Here is an 18618-nt window from a genome sequence, read left to right as displayed (position 1 = left end):
CTCTCTCTCTCTCTCTCTCTCTCTCTCTCTCTCTCTCTCTCTCTCGTTGTTCTGTTGTGCAGGACATTAACCCCATGGCCTTGCCCATCCTGAGCAAATGCTCTATAAATGATCTGTCTTCAGTCCTGGTGTCATCTTTTATCTAACTTATTTGTATTTGTACTGGCGTTTTGTTTACACGTATGAGCGCCACGTGCAATTACTCTTGGAGGCCAGAAGAGGGCATCAGATTTACCATGTGGGTCTTGGGCATGGGAACATGGGACCTCTGGAAGAGCAGCCAGCGATCTTAATTACTGGGCCATCCTCAAGCCCCAAGGTTTTGTTTTATTTTATTTTATGTGTGACAGCCCTTGGAGGTCATAAAAGAGTGGCAGGTCCCCATTATGTTGACGTTATGTTACAGGTGTCCGTGACCCTCCCCACCCTGGAAGTGGATGTAAGGAATTAAACTTGGGTCCTCTGTAAAAAAGCAGCATGCTGTCTTAACGACTGAGTCCTTCACAGTTCTTTTGTGCCGTCATCTTAAGCACAGAGCCTCTCACTGGGCACACAGTAGGGGCTTTAGAAGTTGCTTTGCCCAGACTGGCACCAAGTAAAGGTACATTTCTGACACTAGGTGGCAGCATCGGACAAATTTCTCTCAGAAAGCCTAGACTAGAGCCATCTGGTGAGTGAAAACTTAAAAGACTTTTATTTCTGGTACAAATGATAAATATTTTGCATTAAAAATCTGGAATTCAAGTTTTTCTTGTACTTCATGCTCCCTCCCTGCCCCAGAACCTTGCCAAAGTATTTCAGTCCAGAGGCAGGAAGAATCGGTGCCTGCCTGCGGAAGTATCCAAATTGGGTCTCAGGAAAGGCACACATGGTGGTCTTGGGGGGCGGCATCCCTGCTCCCCGTCGCCCCCAGGGTAGAGAGAAGGCACTGTAACCGGATACAAGAGCTGGGGCATGAGTTCTCAGCTGTCCCTCTCTGGTTCCCTTGCTGGTGAGAAGGTGTGCTACAGGGCCATGCCTCCGGAACAAGTTCCACAAAAGCAGTTTAGGCCGGTGCATTTTGATTCCATGTATGTGGGACATTTCAGGGGAAAGGAAGAGGGGAGGGCACCAGTCTGGAGACCCTCTGTTTCAAGATGGGCACAGGTGGCATCAGGGCTGCCTCAAGGTGGCTTGCGCTATGACACTCTTTCACAGTCAAGCAGATGAGGCTGTGGCTTCAGGGCCACAGGCTCAGGAAAAGACCTTAGGCCTCGGATTGGGTTGCCACGCCGTCTGGTTGTGAGCGAAGAACTTGTGAGTCCAAGCATGCCTTCTTGGTCCTCTGTCTCCTGTAGTTAGGGGTTCTCATCCCAGAGGCAGAGTTGCCTCTGAGGTACATAGAAGTCAAAGCTGTAGCTTTTCCTGCAGCTTCGGATGCCACACTTGTAGGGCGCTGGCCGATCACGGCTGTGGCAGTACTTGAGCATGCAAGGGTACCAGGCCAGGCTCAGACTGTAGTGGCAGGCACAGGGCTTTCCTCGGTCCTCCACTTGTCCACAGCGAGGTAATTCCACCTGTTCTAATGCCTTCGGCAGAGCCTCGAACACAGAACTGTCCACACCTGGGGGAACGGCAAGCATGAAGAAGGTAGGAGCACTTTAGCCCAGGATAGCCTCCTCTCCAGTCACCCCTCCCAAGAGTGCCCTGGGGATGAACATGGATGAGCCTCAGGCATGAGGCTAGGCTAATGGGCTGCATTAAATGACAGTCACCCTCATCCACTGAGTCTGTACTGTGTACCAGGGATTCAGAATTGGTCCAGAGTTTACTGATGTGGTTGGGATTGTACAGTGATAGAGGAGTCAGGACCCAAACCAGACCTTGACTTCAGAGTCTATACGGGACCATGTGGCCATCAATGCTTTAAATAAAAAAACTACCTAAAGGACATGGCAGCTGGGTAGGCAGGACAGGGATGGGTCAACAGAAGCTGAGTGGGTATGGCCATAAGAAGAACATGCATGGGGAGTCAGGGGCAGTGACAAGGGCCTGGCCAGGGCTCTGCTTAGAGACCATGAGAAGGAAGAGCTTCTGAGGTACTAACGTCAGGCTTGTACCTTCATTTGGGATGTGTTTGTGCAGAGACGGGTGTGTTATGGCAATGACCACAAAGTCCAGTGCTGTCTTGGAAGGGGCAGGCTTCTCTATGTGTAGCTTGCTGGGCAGAAGGCCCAGGAGCAAGCAGCTTGAATCTCCCTGTCCCCTGTACACAGAGGACCTGACAGTCCTAGCAAAGGGACCTGGAGAGGGGCCAGGAGAGTTGCCCACGGGGCCCTGCAGAGGTAGGAGGAGGCCCCGAGGGCTCTGGGAGAGATGCTGGCACCAGGAATGGTGAGATGCTGAGTTCTGAGAGGTGCCCAGCAGACAGACCTACAGGAACATGTGTGTCCTCAGCTCATGTAATAATAAGAATGCCAAAGAGTCTTTCACAGGTCCCAGCAGGCTGTCTTCTGTGAGTCCTCTTATTCTAGCTGCAGAGACACCGCCTCCTCCAGGAAGCCTTTCTGACATATCACAGCCTACCTTGGGGATTTCACCCACCCCCTCTGGGGATTCACCCTCCCCCTCAGAATGCCTGTCACTCATGACCACACACATTTACTAGTGCCGTACAGATCTCTCTCTCTCTCTTGAATACAACAGAGTCACTCAGCAAGGTCTTCCCCTCCCCGCTCTGTACTTCCCCTTCTGCCCACCCAGGGCAGTCCCCAGCTGACCTCGCTCTGTCCAGAACTGGACATCCTCCTGGCGGGTGTAGATGGCATCCGTGGCCTCCGCACACACGTTGTGGAGATGGGGACTCAGCAGCCCCCCCTGGCTGAAGTTAACGGCGATGTCCATATGGAGCTGCTCCAGACCCCGCACTTCTTCAGCCTGCCGCACTGCGCGGGGGTTTTTCTGTGGGTGCAAGGTGGGAACATGTACATTGTCCTCCCTTTTCTCAGGCTAGCCCAACCTGAGAAACTGATACCCTAGAGGCGGTTTAAAACCTTTCAGGTTTTGCTTCTTAAATTTCCCGGGCTTTCTGGCAAGTTCAAGGTGGTGCCAGGAGATAGGGTACATGACAGTGTGGGTTGCATGCTTTCTGAATCCAGGGGACGAAGTCTTTCCCAGCAGGGTGGACAAAAGGTAGAGCCCTGGACGAAAAGATGCCATAAGGCAGGCCTGCAGCACAGGTCAGCTTAGATAAGCTATGGAAAGCCGGAACTCCAGGGAGGGATCCATGAAGGTCAGTGGGTCAAAGGGCTGGGGTGTTTTTTCGGACATACTTTCATGGATGATTTCTTTTTTGGGGGGAGGGGGTGGTTTCGAGACAGGGTTTCTCTGTACAGCCCAGGCTGGCCTTGAACTCAGAAATCCGCCTGCCTCTGCCTCCCAAGTGCTGGGATTAAAGGCGTGTGCCACCACCTCCCGGCTCATGGATGAGTTCTGATTCTAACCTATGTCCTCAATGTGGAGGAGACTGGGGCATTAAGGCAAGGCCATTTGTCCAGTGTCACTAACGAGGGGCAGGGGACAGATCATGTTCAATCTCAATTTGTAGTCCACATCTCTATCTCAACCCAGAAAAGAGAGGATTAGTAGCTTGGGGTGACCTGAGAGTTGGGTCACAGTCCAGATTAGGGATGTGGGGCTCAGTAGTTTGGTCTGGTCGGGAGCAAAATCAGAGAATCAGGACTCTCCGTGGTGAATCAATGTTAAGAGAAGGCAGGGAGGAAGAGTGGGGGAGGGGGCTTCCTGACTGAGGACAGGGTGACAGGACCTAGCCAGGGGTGCGCACTCACCTGCCGGAGCTTAGCCATGGCTTCACTGGGGATGATCTCATTGTGGTGCAGCCTGGTGACAAAGCAGAGTGCCTGGAACTGACTCTGCCCCTTCTCCAGCTCCCCCAAGATCAGGGCTCGGAATATCTTTACGTCCTGTAAGGGAGGGGCAGGAGGATGGAGACCAGCGGGAGGGAAGGGCCCCAGACCAGTCCTGGAGAGGACAGGCCTGGACACTGTACCAGTGCCTGGCCCTCCAGACACCTTCTTCCTCAGATAAACCAAGACACTGCTTATCTTTTCCATTCATACCTGTGACTTCAGAGATCACACCTCAGATGTTTCCACAGCTTTCTGGAAAACTGACAAAGTGAACCGCCGGGAGAGATTTTCCAAAGAACCCTTTGACCAGACAGACCTTCAAATCAAAGAAGCCCCCACCTGTTTTTGGTTTTTGTCTATCACGGATGCCTCCCCCCAACCCCCAGTGGGGACCCAAGTGTCCTCAATCAGAGCACCACGGGAGGAGAAGGGTCTGCAAACATTTTTAACAAGGACACATTCCAGAGCTTTCTCTGTCTTGGTTACTCTGTAGCTCTTGGGGGCGGGCCTCAGAAAACCCCTGGGTTTTCTGCAATCAGCCTAGCCTCTAACCCCCCACCTCCGTTAGGAATTGTGGGGACAAAGGCAGCCGGCTGCAGCTGTCACTGCCTCCCAAGACTGGAATGGCTCACCTTTCCCGTTCCCTCTCCACTTCCCCTTTCCCTCTGGCATGACCAATGGGCCAGTGGTTCCTTCCTATTCTGAATCACAGTATGCGTGAGGGAGGCTGGGACAGGAAGAGGGGGCAGGGCCTCAGGCACCTTTTGCTGTCTGTTTGTAGCTAGAACCCTCAGCTATGTCTGCCTGCATACCCCACCCCACCCCCAATCCCTATCTCAGCTACCACAGTGCCTTCCTAACTCTGCTGGGGAGAAGGAAGTTACTAGGTCCCACTCAGAAGAGGTCTCAATCTGGGAAGAGCCCTCCTACCATAGGGGCACCCTGGGCTCAGCAACTATGACTTCGAAACTTCCTGGTCCTAAGCCCACAGCTCTTGCCCCCGACACTAGACGATGTAATCTTAGGGGTTGCATTCCTCTCTATTTGTACCCTGGGTTGCCTCACCAGAAGCCTCCTTCATAGAGGGCTTACTGTACAATGGCTAAGGGTCCAAGTGTTTGGAGAACAGAGTCAGAGTGTACCCCAGGATTCTAGATCCAGAGAGGGGCTGATGGTTCCACCATTAGGCAGTATGTATTAGCCGCCCCAGGCTTTTCCAAGCCTCGCTGTGAGGGGACAGACTGCTCATGTACCTGGCAGGCTTGGGTGGGGCTGATGACCTGGAGGGAATGACAGTACTCAGCACTACTGTCATTGCAGTGGTGACCAGCGAAGGTCAGGGATGGTCTGTGACAACTGCCCTTTGTCTTTTTGCTTTGTTTTGTTTGAGACAGGGTTTCTCTCTGTAGCCCCCAGCTGTCCTGAAGTTCACTCTGTACACCAGGCTGGCCTCAAACTCAGAGATCCGCTACCTCTGCCTCCTGAGTGCTGGGATTGATGGTGTGTGTCACCACCGCCCTGTTAATAATCTTCTAATAGATTTCACCGATACTGTAACTCTATAAGGGATCTCCCTGACTGCCTTTACTAGAGACGGCGGCGTTATATAACGACTTACTTTAAATGCAACAACCGGGGAGGGGCATATGGAGAGCAAGATCTTAGCACAGAGAAATTACAGCCCAGCTAGGGAGAAAAGTTCCGTGAGGCTCCTCATCCCAGAGCCTTGGAAGGAAGGTGAGTCAGCTTGGCTTAACACCCACTTCCTCTAGACAGGAAATCCCTTCTTGGGTCACCATGTTGGCATCTCCTTGTCCTGCCAGCCTGGGCCATCTGATCCTCCATCATCTCGGGTCGGCTGAGGGGACAATGGAGGGTGATCAGCTGGTGGCAGATCTCATTCTAGCTAGGCGCAGTTCCGTCAGGTGGGTTCTACACAAGATCTCCCCTTCCCAGAGTCTGAGTCAGGCAGTACCTGGGAGGAGCCTCAGGCAGGATCCAAAGTCCACCTCACTGGTATCCGCAGCTCTGACCCTTATGGGAATCCTATCTGGATACCGCTGTCTTCTCAACGACACATGAACTAAGTACCCAGTGTTCTCAGGGCTGCCGAGGGGCCCAGTGAATGGAGATACCCTCCGCCCACCACGAGGAGCAAAAGGCATCAAACACTTAGAACCGGGCCAGAGGCTGGAAGATCTCTGAGGAGCTGAAGAGATGGTTCAGTGGACAAAGTGCTCGTCACACAAGCGTGAGGACCTGAGTTCAATTACCAGCACCAGTTCCACGTGGTGGCACTGGGGAGGTAGAGGCAGGAAGATCCCTGGAACTTACTGGCTAGCCAGGCTAGTCTAGTCCATGGATATCCGGTCCCAGTGAGAGACTATCTCAAGATACATAGGGAACATGATACTCGAGGTTGACCACCGGCCTTCTCCACACATACAGATGCACATATGTTCACATACACTTGGATGCTCTAGTGCATCTGCACATACGTGAGTACAAACCTACTTATGTGCACATACAGAGACACAGACAGACAGACAGACAGACAGACAGATAGACACACACACACACACAAGAAACTTGTCTTAAGTTCCTTCCCTGTTTCTGAATCAGATACTAATAGCAGTAACAACCCCAGAAGCTGCTGCCTGGGCGCAGAAGGAAGTCCTCTGTCACTGTGTAGGGCAAAGAGTCACTGAAGTGGGTAACCGGGAATGAGAAACTGCTGTCACTGTCCCTCAAGCAGATTGCATCCTGGGCTCAGAGGTCTTCTCCACAAGAGAGGCGGAGCTCTGTGACAGAGCTTGGATTAGGGACCGTGCTCAAGGTCACAGACTTAGGAGAAATGTAACTGGGATTTTAACCAGGTAGTCCAGGCTGTCCCACGGCTGAGCTCTTTCCTGAGAAAGCACAGTTGCCTCCTGGACCAACTACAGAACGACAGAAACAGGCTGAGTGAGCGCAGTGTATTCCTAGCACTTGGGGAGTGGAGGCAGAAGGATAGCCAGTTTGAAGGCCATTTGAAAGAGACATTTTGTTTCGAAGGCAAAATGGAAGGAGGGAGAAGGAAGGCAGTAAGGCTGAGAGGAAGAAATAAATGAATGAACGGACTGACGCTCGGGTCCACACAAGTTGTGAATGGCAGACGTAGGACTCGAACCTGGGTCCCTCCACATCATACTCATTTGGTCACTATAACTAAATCCTTGATTGGTTGCCTAGGAACGTGGCAGTTCCTGTTCTTCATTCTGTGTGCCTAACCAACAGCCTGATACATATAAAACAGCAGGCAGGAATACCTCCTAGCCACCGTCTGCTCTTTGAAAAACCTCTTTACACCCGGGTTCTCAGATCTTCTTGATCCTGTTTTTCCCCAAAGCCACGTGCCCTTTGCTGGCTCCTCGTATCCTGACTGTGGCCTTCTTATTTGATCCACTAGCAAGTTTCCGGAACACATGGGACGGTGTGGAAGAGCTCCCCTGCTTTGAGAACATCTGTCTAGATGTTAAGACCTGGTTGAATACAAGCCAGATGGAAACCTGGCTCCCAGTCCCTCTCCTCGCCTGGTGTCCCCTAGGACGATTCACACAGATGTTGCCAAAAGCCCAAGACAGATGGCACAACTGGGCAAGGGATAGAGGCTTAGAGTCTGGGCTGGAACTCCCAGACTGGGAGTCCTTTCTAAGGACTAAGGTCCTTTCTCCCAGAGACCTTCAGCCTGTAAGGAAATGGTGGAGCATACACCAAGAAGAGGCCAGGCAGGGCCAGGGAGGGTTGCTGAAGTCCTGTGTGTAACTGAGGAACAGGTAGGCTTGACCATATAGCTAAGATTGAATGCTTAGAATCAGGACCCACTGCACTGGGCCCTGGCCTTGCTGCTTCTGGCCAGTAACCCTGTGTAACCTCCAATGAATCTATGTAAAGTCTCTTAAGTCTCAGTTTCCACACTTGCCAACGAGTTCAGCAACAGTACCGCCTTGAGGGACCACCGTAAGCAATGAAAAGACCTGACCGAGCACAGATCACACGCTAGGACTCTGAGTTTCTCCTGATCTTCAATCCCTTGTTTCCAGTGTCATCACCTACTCTAGGCCTGAGACGTGGTAAAGATTGTTCTATAGATGGACTGGAGGCCCGGGCATGTCAGATGAGCTTCCGTGAGGCTGGCATGCATCAACAGGAGAACACCGAGCGGCAATCCCAGAGCTAAGGCCTTCACAGGAATGGCCAAGTCCAAAGGCCCTGTCATTAAAGGATGCCTGAGATCAGGAAGGCTGACTTCACACAATCAGCTTCAGTGCCAGGGTGAAAGGCCTAGGGTTCAAGTTTATGCTGACTACCGTGTAGGCGAAGACTGGATAAGCAAATAGCTGTCCTTGTGAGCATGGGGCTGGGGTGGAGGGAGGGTGGGAAGGCTCCCGACAGTGAAGTCACTGAGTCGGTGTAAAGAATGCAGGTCTTTCTAGCCCAGAGTACAGTATTAAATCCAATCATCCCCCCATCTTACTGTCATCCGAGCATTTAATGCCCCTAAGAATTATCCCTGTCGTCACTATAAAGTCTCTAGAGGCTGGCATTCCGTGCTACCTCTATACTGAAACAAAGTTTCCAGAATGAGCAGCACTGGGTCACTCCCTGGATCTTCCTGCAAGCCCAATACTCTGTGGGGATGCCCCACCCCCATCTGTCCTCCCTCCAGAGGCCTCGGCTCCCAGGCTACTCTAACATGGTCCTGTGTTAGGACTTTCAGCTCTGCAGAGACACCTTCCCAGTGCTCTGCCTGCCTCATTCACCTCCCCTCCCGGACTCTTTCTCCAAGCCGGGAACACATCTCATAGCAGTGTAACCCTGCCCACTAGAAGATGGTGGATGCTCCAGAAACACCGTAACCATGCACAGACAACTGAGCAAGAAGAATATGAAAGGGGTTCGAGACCAGGGAGGAGTGAGGGAGAGGAGGGGATGTACTAGGGCTTGGTGAGATGGAGAGGGAATCAGAGTGAATGTGTGTGTGTGTGTGTGTGTGGTGGCCGAAGAGGCAGATAGCAAGAGGGGTGGGATTTAGGGACTAGGAACCATCTAAAGAATCTGGGCTTAACTTTTAAAGGTTGGGTTGAGCCTGGGGCTGGGATGAAGTTGGCTTGACACTTGACTGTACCCCGGAGAGTATCCACTGACCCTAAAGCCACTCACTGTCCTAAACACAGCCTCTGCCTGGGCAAACGACTCATCCAGCCCCTCTGGAGTCAAAGGCAAGTGGCTCCAGCCTGTTTATGTGGTTGCCAGGATCTAGCAGAGGGTAGAAGCTCTACATTCACTGGATGAGGGAATGGATTCTGTCTCAATCCAAGCCTTATCTTCTTGGCCTTATCTATGGGGGAGGGGATGAGGGGCGCACTCCTGCAGGCCCACTAGCCCAACATCTACTATTTTGCGTTCTAAAAGGGGACCCAGGGGTAAGGGACTTTACTAGTCAGTCACACAGCAGTAAGGCCAGCAGTAGAAACTCAGACCACAAAACCCTCAGGCCGGGGCCCTGCATCACTCCGTGGGGATGGATAGTCAACCCCTCTGTGCTTTCCCCACATGGCTCCATCTTTTGCGAGACCCACTGTGTTCCCCAGAGAGAGGGGTTTCCACAGGAACAAGGAAATGATGGCGGACAGCTGTCCTGGAAAAACACCCGAGACAGGAGACACCCTGTGTGGGCCCTCCAGGCCGCTTTCCCAGAGAGGCCCAGGGAGTGTTTCCTGCTGGGGGAGGGAAACAACACTGTAGAGGAAGGCCTGGACCTGGATGTCCAAGACAGGAGCAGCACGCCTTTCAGAGTCAGGGGAGAAGGTAACACGCTGCGTTGCTCAGGCCACTGTTACTGAGATCTTTCTTTATTCTCAAATCAAATCTAGCCTCGGCGGACGCACCAGGCTTACCCTGGTTTTTCCCTACCCTCAGGCCACAGGCTGCCATCTTTCACACAGATCTGTTGTTCCTAAATCTCCTCTTTGCACAGAAAGGCTCCCATTACACACGTACATGCACGCACACACACACACACACAAACACACACAGCAGCTGAGTTCTCTTCCTCAGTTTCTCCACAATGAAAAGTCCAACCCACACCCTCTATTTCAGCCACATTTCCTGGGTTTCCTGTGAATTCCTCCTCCCTCTGTGAATCTCCCGCTCCACTGTCACGCCCAGCAGGCTCTGGCTCACACACACACACACACAGTCTCACCCGCAGCTCAGCCACTCTCCTCACGCAGGCCCTTCAGCCTCACGTCTCAGCTCCCCTTACCCTCCCCGCCCCCAGGCTCCCAGATTCCAGCTCCTAGCTTTCAGAGTTCTCACGATGCCCTGCTGTGGTACATGTTCTAGAAGCTTCCTTGGGGCATCAGGCAGCTAGGTGCTTAGTCTCAGACTCTTGCTGTTCTCACACTTTCCACTACAGAGCAGATGAAAACTGAGGGGGCCCAGGGAGCAGAGCTCCTTTTTGGTGCTCCTTTCTAGTGTGTGTGTGTGTGTGTGTGTGTGTGTGTGTGTGTGCTTGTGTGTATGTGCATATGGGTGTATGTGTGGCACAGCCCAGGCCAGAGGCCACTGGCCACTCACTGCTCCAGGGCCTCCACAAGCAGTGCCTACCCCCACCTCTGCTAGCCCCTGGACACATGGGGTTCACTGCCTCCCAGGAGTATGCTCTGCCATCTCTGACTCCTTCTCATCACCAGACCGCGTGACTCTGGGGCCCAAGCTGGGCCAATCTAAATATTTATTCCTCCACTCCTGGCTAGGGCTGCCTCATGACTAGACAGGGGCTAGCTTCACTAGGGTGGGGCCTGGGGACTGCAGAGCTAGATCCTTCCCTACCCAGGCTGCCCGACAGCAGATTCAGGAGGCCCTCTGCAGCTCTGCCTAGCTTTCCCAGGAGCAGGAGCAGATGCACTCAACCCAGAAGCAGGATGCTACAGTAGACTTAATGCATCCCCGCCGTATACACAGACTCATCCAGGCCTGGACAGAGGCTTCTTGTTACGGGGTTAGTATGACTATTAACCAGTAGCCCCCAATGCCCGTCCCCAGCCCCTCATGCTCTGTCAGCTAAATCCCAAAGGTCACCGCCATCCTGACTGCCCCAGGGGAACAATGCAAGGCTTTATGTGGATCAACTGCTCCCCACTGTCTAGCTGACTCAGGGCTCTTGACATGGGGTGTCATACTTCTCTCTCACTTAGATTTCAGCTTCCCTCATCCCCTGTCCTTCATCTGAATCCCCAGTGACAGGTAGGTAAACATTTGCCAGTTTAAAGGACAGAAGCTCCTGGTGATAAAATGGTCCCTAATGTAGACACACACACACACACAAAAGTTGCAATTACATGTAGGTATGGAGAGATGCAGAAGAGGGGCCCACTTGGCTGCCTGCATTGGAATTACACTTTTTTCTCATGGGTCCCTTGTTCTGCAAAGTCCCCCTTGCTCACTCTGCCTAGGAAATGGAGCCTAGGCATGGAGCCCAGGTTCAGAGATGCTAAGTGACCTGTTGCATCACACAGCTAGGAGATAGCAAAACAAACAAACAAACAAACAAACAAACAAGTGCAGAGAATAACTGGAAGTATTTGGGACCTATTTTCAAAGCTAGCCTGGCCTTTCACCCTCCAGGACCACCCACAGCACCGCTGAGGAATCACGCCTGGATCTCCCGGCAATTACAAGTCTGGGAGACAGGGCCCTTTCCGACTGCATATAAAGAAGTGTTTGTAGAAACCTGGGCACCAGGGCTCTTCCGCACTCCCACCTCTCCACGGTGTGTTTTCTCTGTTTGGAAGGAACTCACTCAGAGAACTAGAGTAGCCCAGTTAGCCAGAATGCAGTACAAAGATCTCTGGGAGCTAATCCTGGGTTGCCAGCAGCTGTCAGATCTTGTCACCAAGGTCACTTTCAAGCTAGGTTCATGCATCTGCAGGACGGAGGCAAATGCGCGCTTCATGGAGCAGCAAGGCAGATGACTGAGCCACGTGTGACTCTGAAGTGACTGTTCAATGCAGGATGCTACATACCTATGTAGTCTGCGTCTCCAGGTTGGGTCCCCTGCCTGCCTGTCTGTGGAGTAAGTGTCTGTGAGCTTACCCATATAGTTTAAGAAGTCCAAGAACTCCATCCCTTCTTTTCTCAGCAGTCTCTCTAGCAGGCGACACCATTGGCTCGGGTGGTGGCTTTCACCAAGAGTCAGGATAGGACTCCATCTGGACAGAGCATCACTATCAGGGGTAGGAGATGCTAGCCAGACGCCAGGGAGCACACCTAAACCATAGGCAAAGCTTTGCACACCGACCCAAGGAGGACATCATCAGATATGGAGGGAGGACTAGAATTGGACCCAAGAGCCCCACGTACACATCCTGGCCTCTACTTCCTTTAAACTCTTGAGAAAATGCTCTGTGCTTTGGAAGTTCTCCTTCCTCAAAAGCACTTCTAGGGGGTTAGGCAATGGTTCAGTTGGTAAATTGTCTGCTATGCAGGAGGACCTGAGTTCAAATCCCTGGTACCCGCCGTGTTCCTAAAGCCACACTGGCCAGCCAGCCTTGCTGAATCTCCAAGCTCCAGGTTCAGTGATACCCTGACTTAAAACTAATAAGGTTGACAGTGACTGGGGAAGACACCTGATGGGAACCCTGGCCTCCAACACACAAGTGTACACACACGGACATGTACACATGCACATGTACCCCCGCAACGTGTGTGCACATGCTTCACGTGCACGCACACAGGACACACACACACACTTTTACTACCCTCTGCCTTCCAACCCGTTACATATCTTCCACACCACAAACCATAGGGGCCTCAACACAGACAGAGTAGGATTTAAGACCTTAAAAGCATCTCCTCTTGTCCTGCCCCAAGTGATATTCTCTTGGGACAGTGTCCATGTTAAGACTGCAGGTCCTCACTGGCTACATCCCACGGGAACCCTACCTTTGATCTGGGACAGGGAATCTGATGTTTTCTGGATGGCTCTTTCCTCTGTCTTGCACTTACCACTGGTACCCAGGGCAAGGAAGCAAGCTTCTAATCTCCCAGGATCCTTGTCCCCTTGGTGTAACCCTAAGCTGAGCCATAGCACTAGGTGGCTCGTGATGTTGGCATTCCCTCTCAGGTTCCAGCCCACGAGTCCCCCAGGATCCCTTTCCTCTTCGCCTACATTTCCTTCACCCCAATGCAGTCACACATGACTTTCTTCTTATCTCACAACCTTCCCCTTGCGGCCATCCCCAAACCAGGCAGCTCGTGATGTGACTCATTCCTTCCTCTGCGTTTGGACATTCAGACAGGGGGACGGAGAGCTTCGTCAGAGATACCAGCGTGGGGGAGGGAACTCAGAGTCAGATAAGCAGCCAGAGCGGTGGGTGGGGGGATGGCGGCATGCCTGCTATCTCTGTGTTCAGTGGCTATATACATGCAGGTCAGATTACGTGCAGGCCTGGATGATAACGTGTGAAGAGTGTTGCTTACTGTATTTATTTAGGAGTTAGAGTTCCTATGTGGGTGGGGGGGGATGCTTATTGATTTAAGCCCAGAGGAAAATGACTGCTTGTAGTGCATTGGGGGCTGGAGAGGGTAGGGTATGAGGCTCCACAGCAGCATACGTGAGGCCCTGGGTTCAATACCTAGAACCAACACTAATACATTAGAGTAAGGGGCGGGGTGGCAGTGGTGTGGATCTCATATAGCCCAGGCTGGCCCTAAACTCACTATATAGCTGAGGATGACCTGGAACAACTAATTGTCCTGCCTCTACTTCCCACGTGCTAGATTACAGACATGCACAACAGTGCTGGATTTATGTGGTGTTAAGGATCAAACCCAGGGTTCCCTGCATGCAAGGCAAATACTATCTATCCACTGAGCCCCATCCACAACCCCTCACCCCCTTTAAACTGATCTCCTGTAGCCCAGGCCAACCGTCAGTTCCCTGCCTCTACCTTCACCTGACATTCCTTAAAGAACCCCATTTGCTCAGCTCTCCCGTTCAGATGTCCTGATTTAGTGAGGTGGAGTTCACTACTGGTGTCGAAAACCTGCAAACTCCCCCAGGTGACTCTTCAAAGCCACTGAGCCATGGCAGGCAGGCGTTCTTTTCAGTTCTAGCTCGGTGAGCCTGGTATTAGCTTGAGGAAGGACTCCAGGTGACACAGGACAACCATGTGACACAGGACATTCCATGCTGCTCACGGGCTCTGCCAGCTAAGTCCACGCTCTAGTGTTCCCCAGATGACTGACTGCTTTACCAGCCTGCAGGCAAGGTGAGGAACAGACTATTAGTCCTGGATACTTCTCTGGGAAGAAGGCGGGGCTGGGAAGGGGTTGCGTAAGGGCTAAGACCACTCCTGCTCAAGGGTGTCAACTGAAGTCCTAGGTTTGCTTAGTCCAAGGTTGACTGCTGCCCTGGAGGGGCTGGCTAGCCATTGATTCAGCAACTTCCAGGAGAAGGTGGTTGTTTGCGGAGGCTCACACCTGCGATCCTATCACTTGAGACTCTGAGTCAGGCAAGAAGAGGTCAAGGCTAGACTTGTGTAACAGTTTCTTGGGAGATTGAAACATTCTATCCTGTAGGGATGCTCCCTGATGCAGGAAGCAACTCAAAAGAGCTTTCGGGAAGTCCCCGAAATTGACTCGATTCACTAGGTCCCTCCTTTCCGAGGAAGTAATAGAAGCTAAGTTTCAAAGAAGATGCTCAGACCAGCCTAACTCTGTGGAAGCCTGAAAGATGCAAAATCCAGACAAACTGCTTGAAAGGGGTTTAGAACAATTGAGGCACCTTGAAAGGACACTCTCCAACCTGCTGAGCTGCCTTCAGGCTGCGAAGATGCTTTTGTGAGTGATCACAGAGGCTGGGGTGGGCCTTTGGTGATATATCTGCCTTGAGTCATTTCTGCTCCTGGAAGTAACTCCTCATCCATCTGTAACTAACCCTAAGAAAACTCACTGGTTTGCCAAGCTGGACTTTGGTGGTATTGGTATTGTCCCAGGCTCCATATATTTGGGGGTGGGTAGACCTGAGTATAACATCTCCCCAGGAAAACTTCTGTCACATTACATAATGAGACTGTGTTTAAAAAAAAAAAAAGATAAAACATCCGTTTCAGACTAAGCTGGACCACACATAGACTTCAAGGCCAAGGTCAGTCTGGGCTTTATTTGGAGACCTTGCCTCCAAGTCAGTAAGAAGACAAGTGGCAAAGAGACACTCTACTCTTCCCTAGATTCCACGTTGACCTTTCTTTGTGATCTCTTGCTTACCCTTCAACCTCTTTAATCCAAATTGACCAGGGAGGAGGCTGGCTGAGAAGTGGGGTGAGCCAGCCTCAGGGCTAGCTAAGGGCTTCTTCGTTTCCTGAGCATTTGACAAAGCACCAGCAGCAGAGAGGCACACCTATGTGCTTTGGTCCATGTTCAGCTCTGCCCAAGGCCTTAGGGCAGGCACCAATGTTAACCCATTTTACAGATGAAGAAATGAAGGCCCAGAGAGCTCAAACAGCTAGACGGAGGTTGACCTCCTTTAGCAGCTCACAGGTGATCAACCAGACTTGCCTCCTTTAATCTGCACTGTGTCTCCCAATGGTGATCAGATTGTAAGCATTCATATTCCCAAGAAGATTCAGGATTTTTTCCTAAAGTATTTCCCTACTGGGTGTGGTGCACAAAACACAACTTCTGGGCCATTTTCTACAGGAAAAAAATCATTACTTCTAGATAGAACTAACCCAGGCTTTTAGGGAACAGGCCTTGAGAACTGAGGGAGGGGCAGCATGTGGGAAGCACAGGCACAGAGTGGTTCTGGCCAGTAGAGGGGACATGCTGGAGTCTCTGTGTATCCCACTCCACCCTGGCCAGGGCCAAAGAAGTCTCTGACAGCTGGCTTTCTACTTTCTGTGTCTTCTACCCCACCCCCCACCCCCCATGAAATTGGAGATGCCAGGGGCAGGTGGGAAATGCCAGCTAATGTCAGAGGCTAACGTGCAAAGCCGACTTTGGAAAACGGGGTGAAGGTTTGAGCCACCATGGGGATTAAAGGGAACACTTGCCATCGAGTCTGAATGTCCCCTCCATCTGAGCAGCCAGATGTCCCCCACCTTATACTCAGTCCAATCCCCATGGCATTCTACCTCCATGGCAGGCCACCACCCCATCACAGCCTCTGGTGCTTTCTTTCCCGGTTGTCTTTCAGAGCAGAGTAATAACACCTCTTTGTAGCCAGAGGCTAGGCTCTACTCCACTCCTAGCCTTTCACGCCCCACCCAGTTTGGCTATCAGAGAGCCTAGGGATGGATGCGTCTTTCGTTGAGGCTCCAGGGTGGTCACAGCACAGCGGGGACAGGGCAGATGGGTGGGACACTAACACATTCTGTGGGTGGCTTTTAGGTCAGAGGCTTAGAGGGGAGATTAGATACCCACTCCTGATTGATTCTGCCCAGAACACCACAGATAAAATGTTCCCAAAGTTCAGCTGGGCAAGTAGGGGACATGATGGGCTACCAGCTCCCCTTTCTCAGCGCAGGCTGGCTCATTGGTCCTATTTGCATCTAAGAGCCCAGCTTGGGCCTGTGTGGCCAGCATGGGGTACCATTCTGCTAAGTCCTCGGTCAGGATAACTCCCTAGGCCTAGGCTAGAACATCAGTCCAGATTCACCTCCACTCCACCAAACACTGGATCTCCCCTGTACCTCTGATGCCTATGGCAATTTCACAGGAAACCAAGCTGGCTGCCCAAATTCTGCTCCCCTCCTCCCGGGTCTCCAAATAACTCCCAGTTTTGGAATGGAGGGAAGAGGAGTGGAGTGGAGGGGTGGCTATTTCCTCACTTCTGTTCTTCCCCCAAAGACAGAGGGTTGCAAGGCCTCCTTTTAGGGGGAAGAGCTGAGAGTGGACAATTGTAAGACTCTCTTCCCACCAACCATGGGATAAAGGCTCACTCTGTAGCCCTGGATAGCCTTAAACGTGTATTCCTCCTGTCTTAGGCTTCTGGGATGACAGGGGTGGTATTCACCTTCTTTTCTTCCAGACTTTTCTGTTGTTGGGTCACTGTCACCCAGCACCCTGGAGTTCCATTTCCTGATAATTCTAGCATCCCTTCTCTCTCCACCATACCACACCCACACAGAGACAGACAGAGAGATAGACAGATAGGAGAAGGGTGGCAAAATTGTGGACTTCACCAAGCCCCTGTCAGGAGTGGGCTGAGACACCGACAACCCTTTCTAACTGAGGGGGACCTCCCCTTTGTCCCCCTCCCCTCCTCCAACTCTTCTGAGGTCCTCTTGCTCCAAGCGTTTCAGCCCTTCAGGTCACAGAGGAGAGAGCTGCTACCAGACTTGGGAGGGACCAAGGGCAGACAGCTCTGCAGGGAAAGCGATCCCGGAATGGTGCTCAAGGCTGGAGGTCTTGAAACCACTTCCCTGCCAAAGACAGCCTGAGGAAGGGAAACTAACTTCACACAGCACAGCGACAGAGAGCCAAGGACCTCATGCCACCTGTGGATTTCCCCCTTTAGTCACACAGGCTGTGGCAAGAAGGGAGGCCTTGTTAAGAACTTTTGTCAGCGTGTCAGGGAGAGGAGGGAGAGGGAATAGAAGCTGGTCAGTGCGTGAGAAGGGCCTTGGCTACTCAGAGCCAAGCAACAAAAGGCTAGAGTTCACTGACGAGAATAAAGACCCAGATCTGGGTACTAGAGAGTGGACAGCGAGTTCGAGAGGTGACCTTGGGCAAGTCACGTCCCTCTTTCGGCCCTGCGTTTCTCTTCTGCAGGCTTGAGGGTGCCTAGGACGCTCGACGGCTAAGATCGCAAGCCTCCCGCTCGCCCCCCGTGGTGGGGTGGGACGGGACCCCACGAGGATGATGCCTCACCTTCTTGAAATCCGCGATGAAGGAGATGAGAGTGCCGTCGGGTTTGCGCAGATCCAGGCTGATGCTGTCGGCGTCGCTGTCCGCCTGCAGACTCTCCTCAATCACTTGGCCGTCGGGCAGCCTCACACGGACCCGCAGCTCGGCCGGAGCCCCGCTGCCCGCGTCCACGCCGTTTGGCGCCCCGAGCAGCAGCGGCGACAGCAGAAGCAGCAGCAGCGGCGGCAGCGCGGGGCGAGCCGAGGGGACATCGCGGCGACCAGGGGGCCGCATCCCCGGGGCCCCCGGCGCGCCGCGTGGGGGAGGGGAGCTGCGCCTACAAAGTTTGCCCGAAGTTGGGGGTCCGGTTCGGGGATTCTCGGCAGTCCCCCCCTTCCAGAGAGGAGACTCAATCCGGAGGTTCCCCACGACGTGCTGCGAATTCACGTGGGCCGCCTAGAGCCACGCACCCCGAATCCCGGACGGCGCCCCCCGTGCGTGTCCCCCAGCCGCCCCGACTCCTGAGCTCCCGACTCCGTTCTGCACTTTTCATTCAATCCCACCCCCCGTCACTTCCTTCAGAAAACAGAAACCACCAGGACCTGCCTTAAAGAGACCGCGCACCTCTTGGCCCTTAAAGGGACCGCAGTGGCCCAGAGAGGGGCGGGGATTGGAGACCGCGGCTCAGCCGCTTTGTGGCCTAGGCTGGCTTTCTCTGGATCCCTCCCTCCCGCCGCGCCCGGTCACCGTCCTGGCCTTGTCCAGAGTTTGCGCTCCGGGCAAATCCCTTCCTCCCATCAAGGGCGGGACGGGTGAC

At 52.8% G+C, this 18618-nt stretch overlaps 1 protein-coding gene across 1 annotated transcript; it reads right to left on the bottom strand.

The window, feature by feature from the left end:
• Positions 1-668: 668 nt before the first annotated feature.
• On the bottom strand, positions 669-18333 carry Oaf (out at first homolog). Its single transcript, XM_028783634.1, has 4 exons — positions 17826-18333; positions 3828-3962; positions 2760-2940; positions 669-1603 (listed from the first exon to the last, which is right to left on the bottom strand). The coding sequence occupies exons 1-4, from the start codon at positions 18093-18095 to the stop codon at positions 1338-1340; spliced, it is 852 nt and encodes a 283-aa protein (XP_028639467.1). The 5' UTR covers positions 18096-18333; the 3' UTR covers positions 669-1337.
• Between the last annotated feature and the right edge of the window lie 285 nt (positions 18334-18618).

This window comes from Grammomys surdaster, unplaced genomic scaffold (genome assembly GCF_004785775.1).
Source record: "Grammomys surdaster isolate TR1022 unplaced genomic scaffold, NIH_TR_1.0 1164, whole genome shotgun sequence".
Taxonomy (NCBI): domain Eukaryota; kingdom Metazoa; phylum Chordata; class Mammalia; order Rodentia; family Muridae; genus Grammomys; species Grammomys surdaster.
The sequence above is the reverse complement of the archived record's forward strand: the minus strand, read 5'-3'. Positions and strand labels throughout refer to the sequence as shown.

Coding starts and splice junctions, on each gene's coding strand:
- Oaf (XM_028783634.1), bottom strand. CDS start 18,095: ATGCGGCCCCCTGGTCGCCGCGATGTCCCCTCGGCTCGCCCCGCGCTG. Junction 3,963..17,825: donor TCATCGCGGATTTCAAGAAG/GTGAGGCATCAT, acceptor CCTCCCTTACAG/GACGTAAAGATATTCCGAGC. Junction 2,941..3,827: donor CCATGGCTAAGCTCCGGCAG/GTGAGTGCGCAC, acceptor TTGCACCCACAG/AAAAACCCCCGCGCAGTGCG.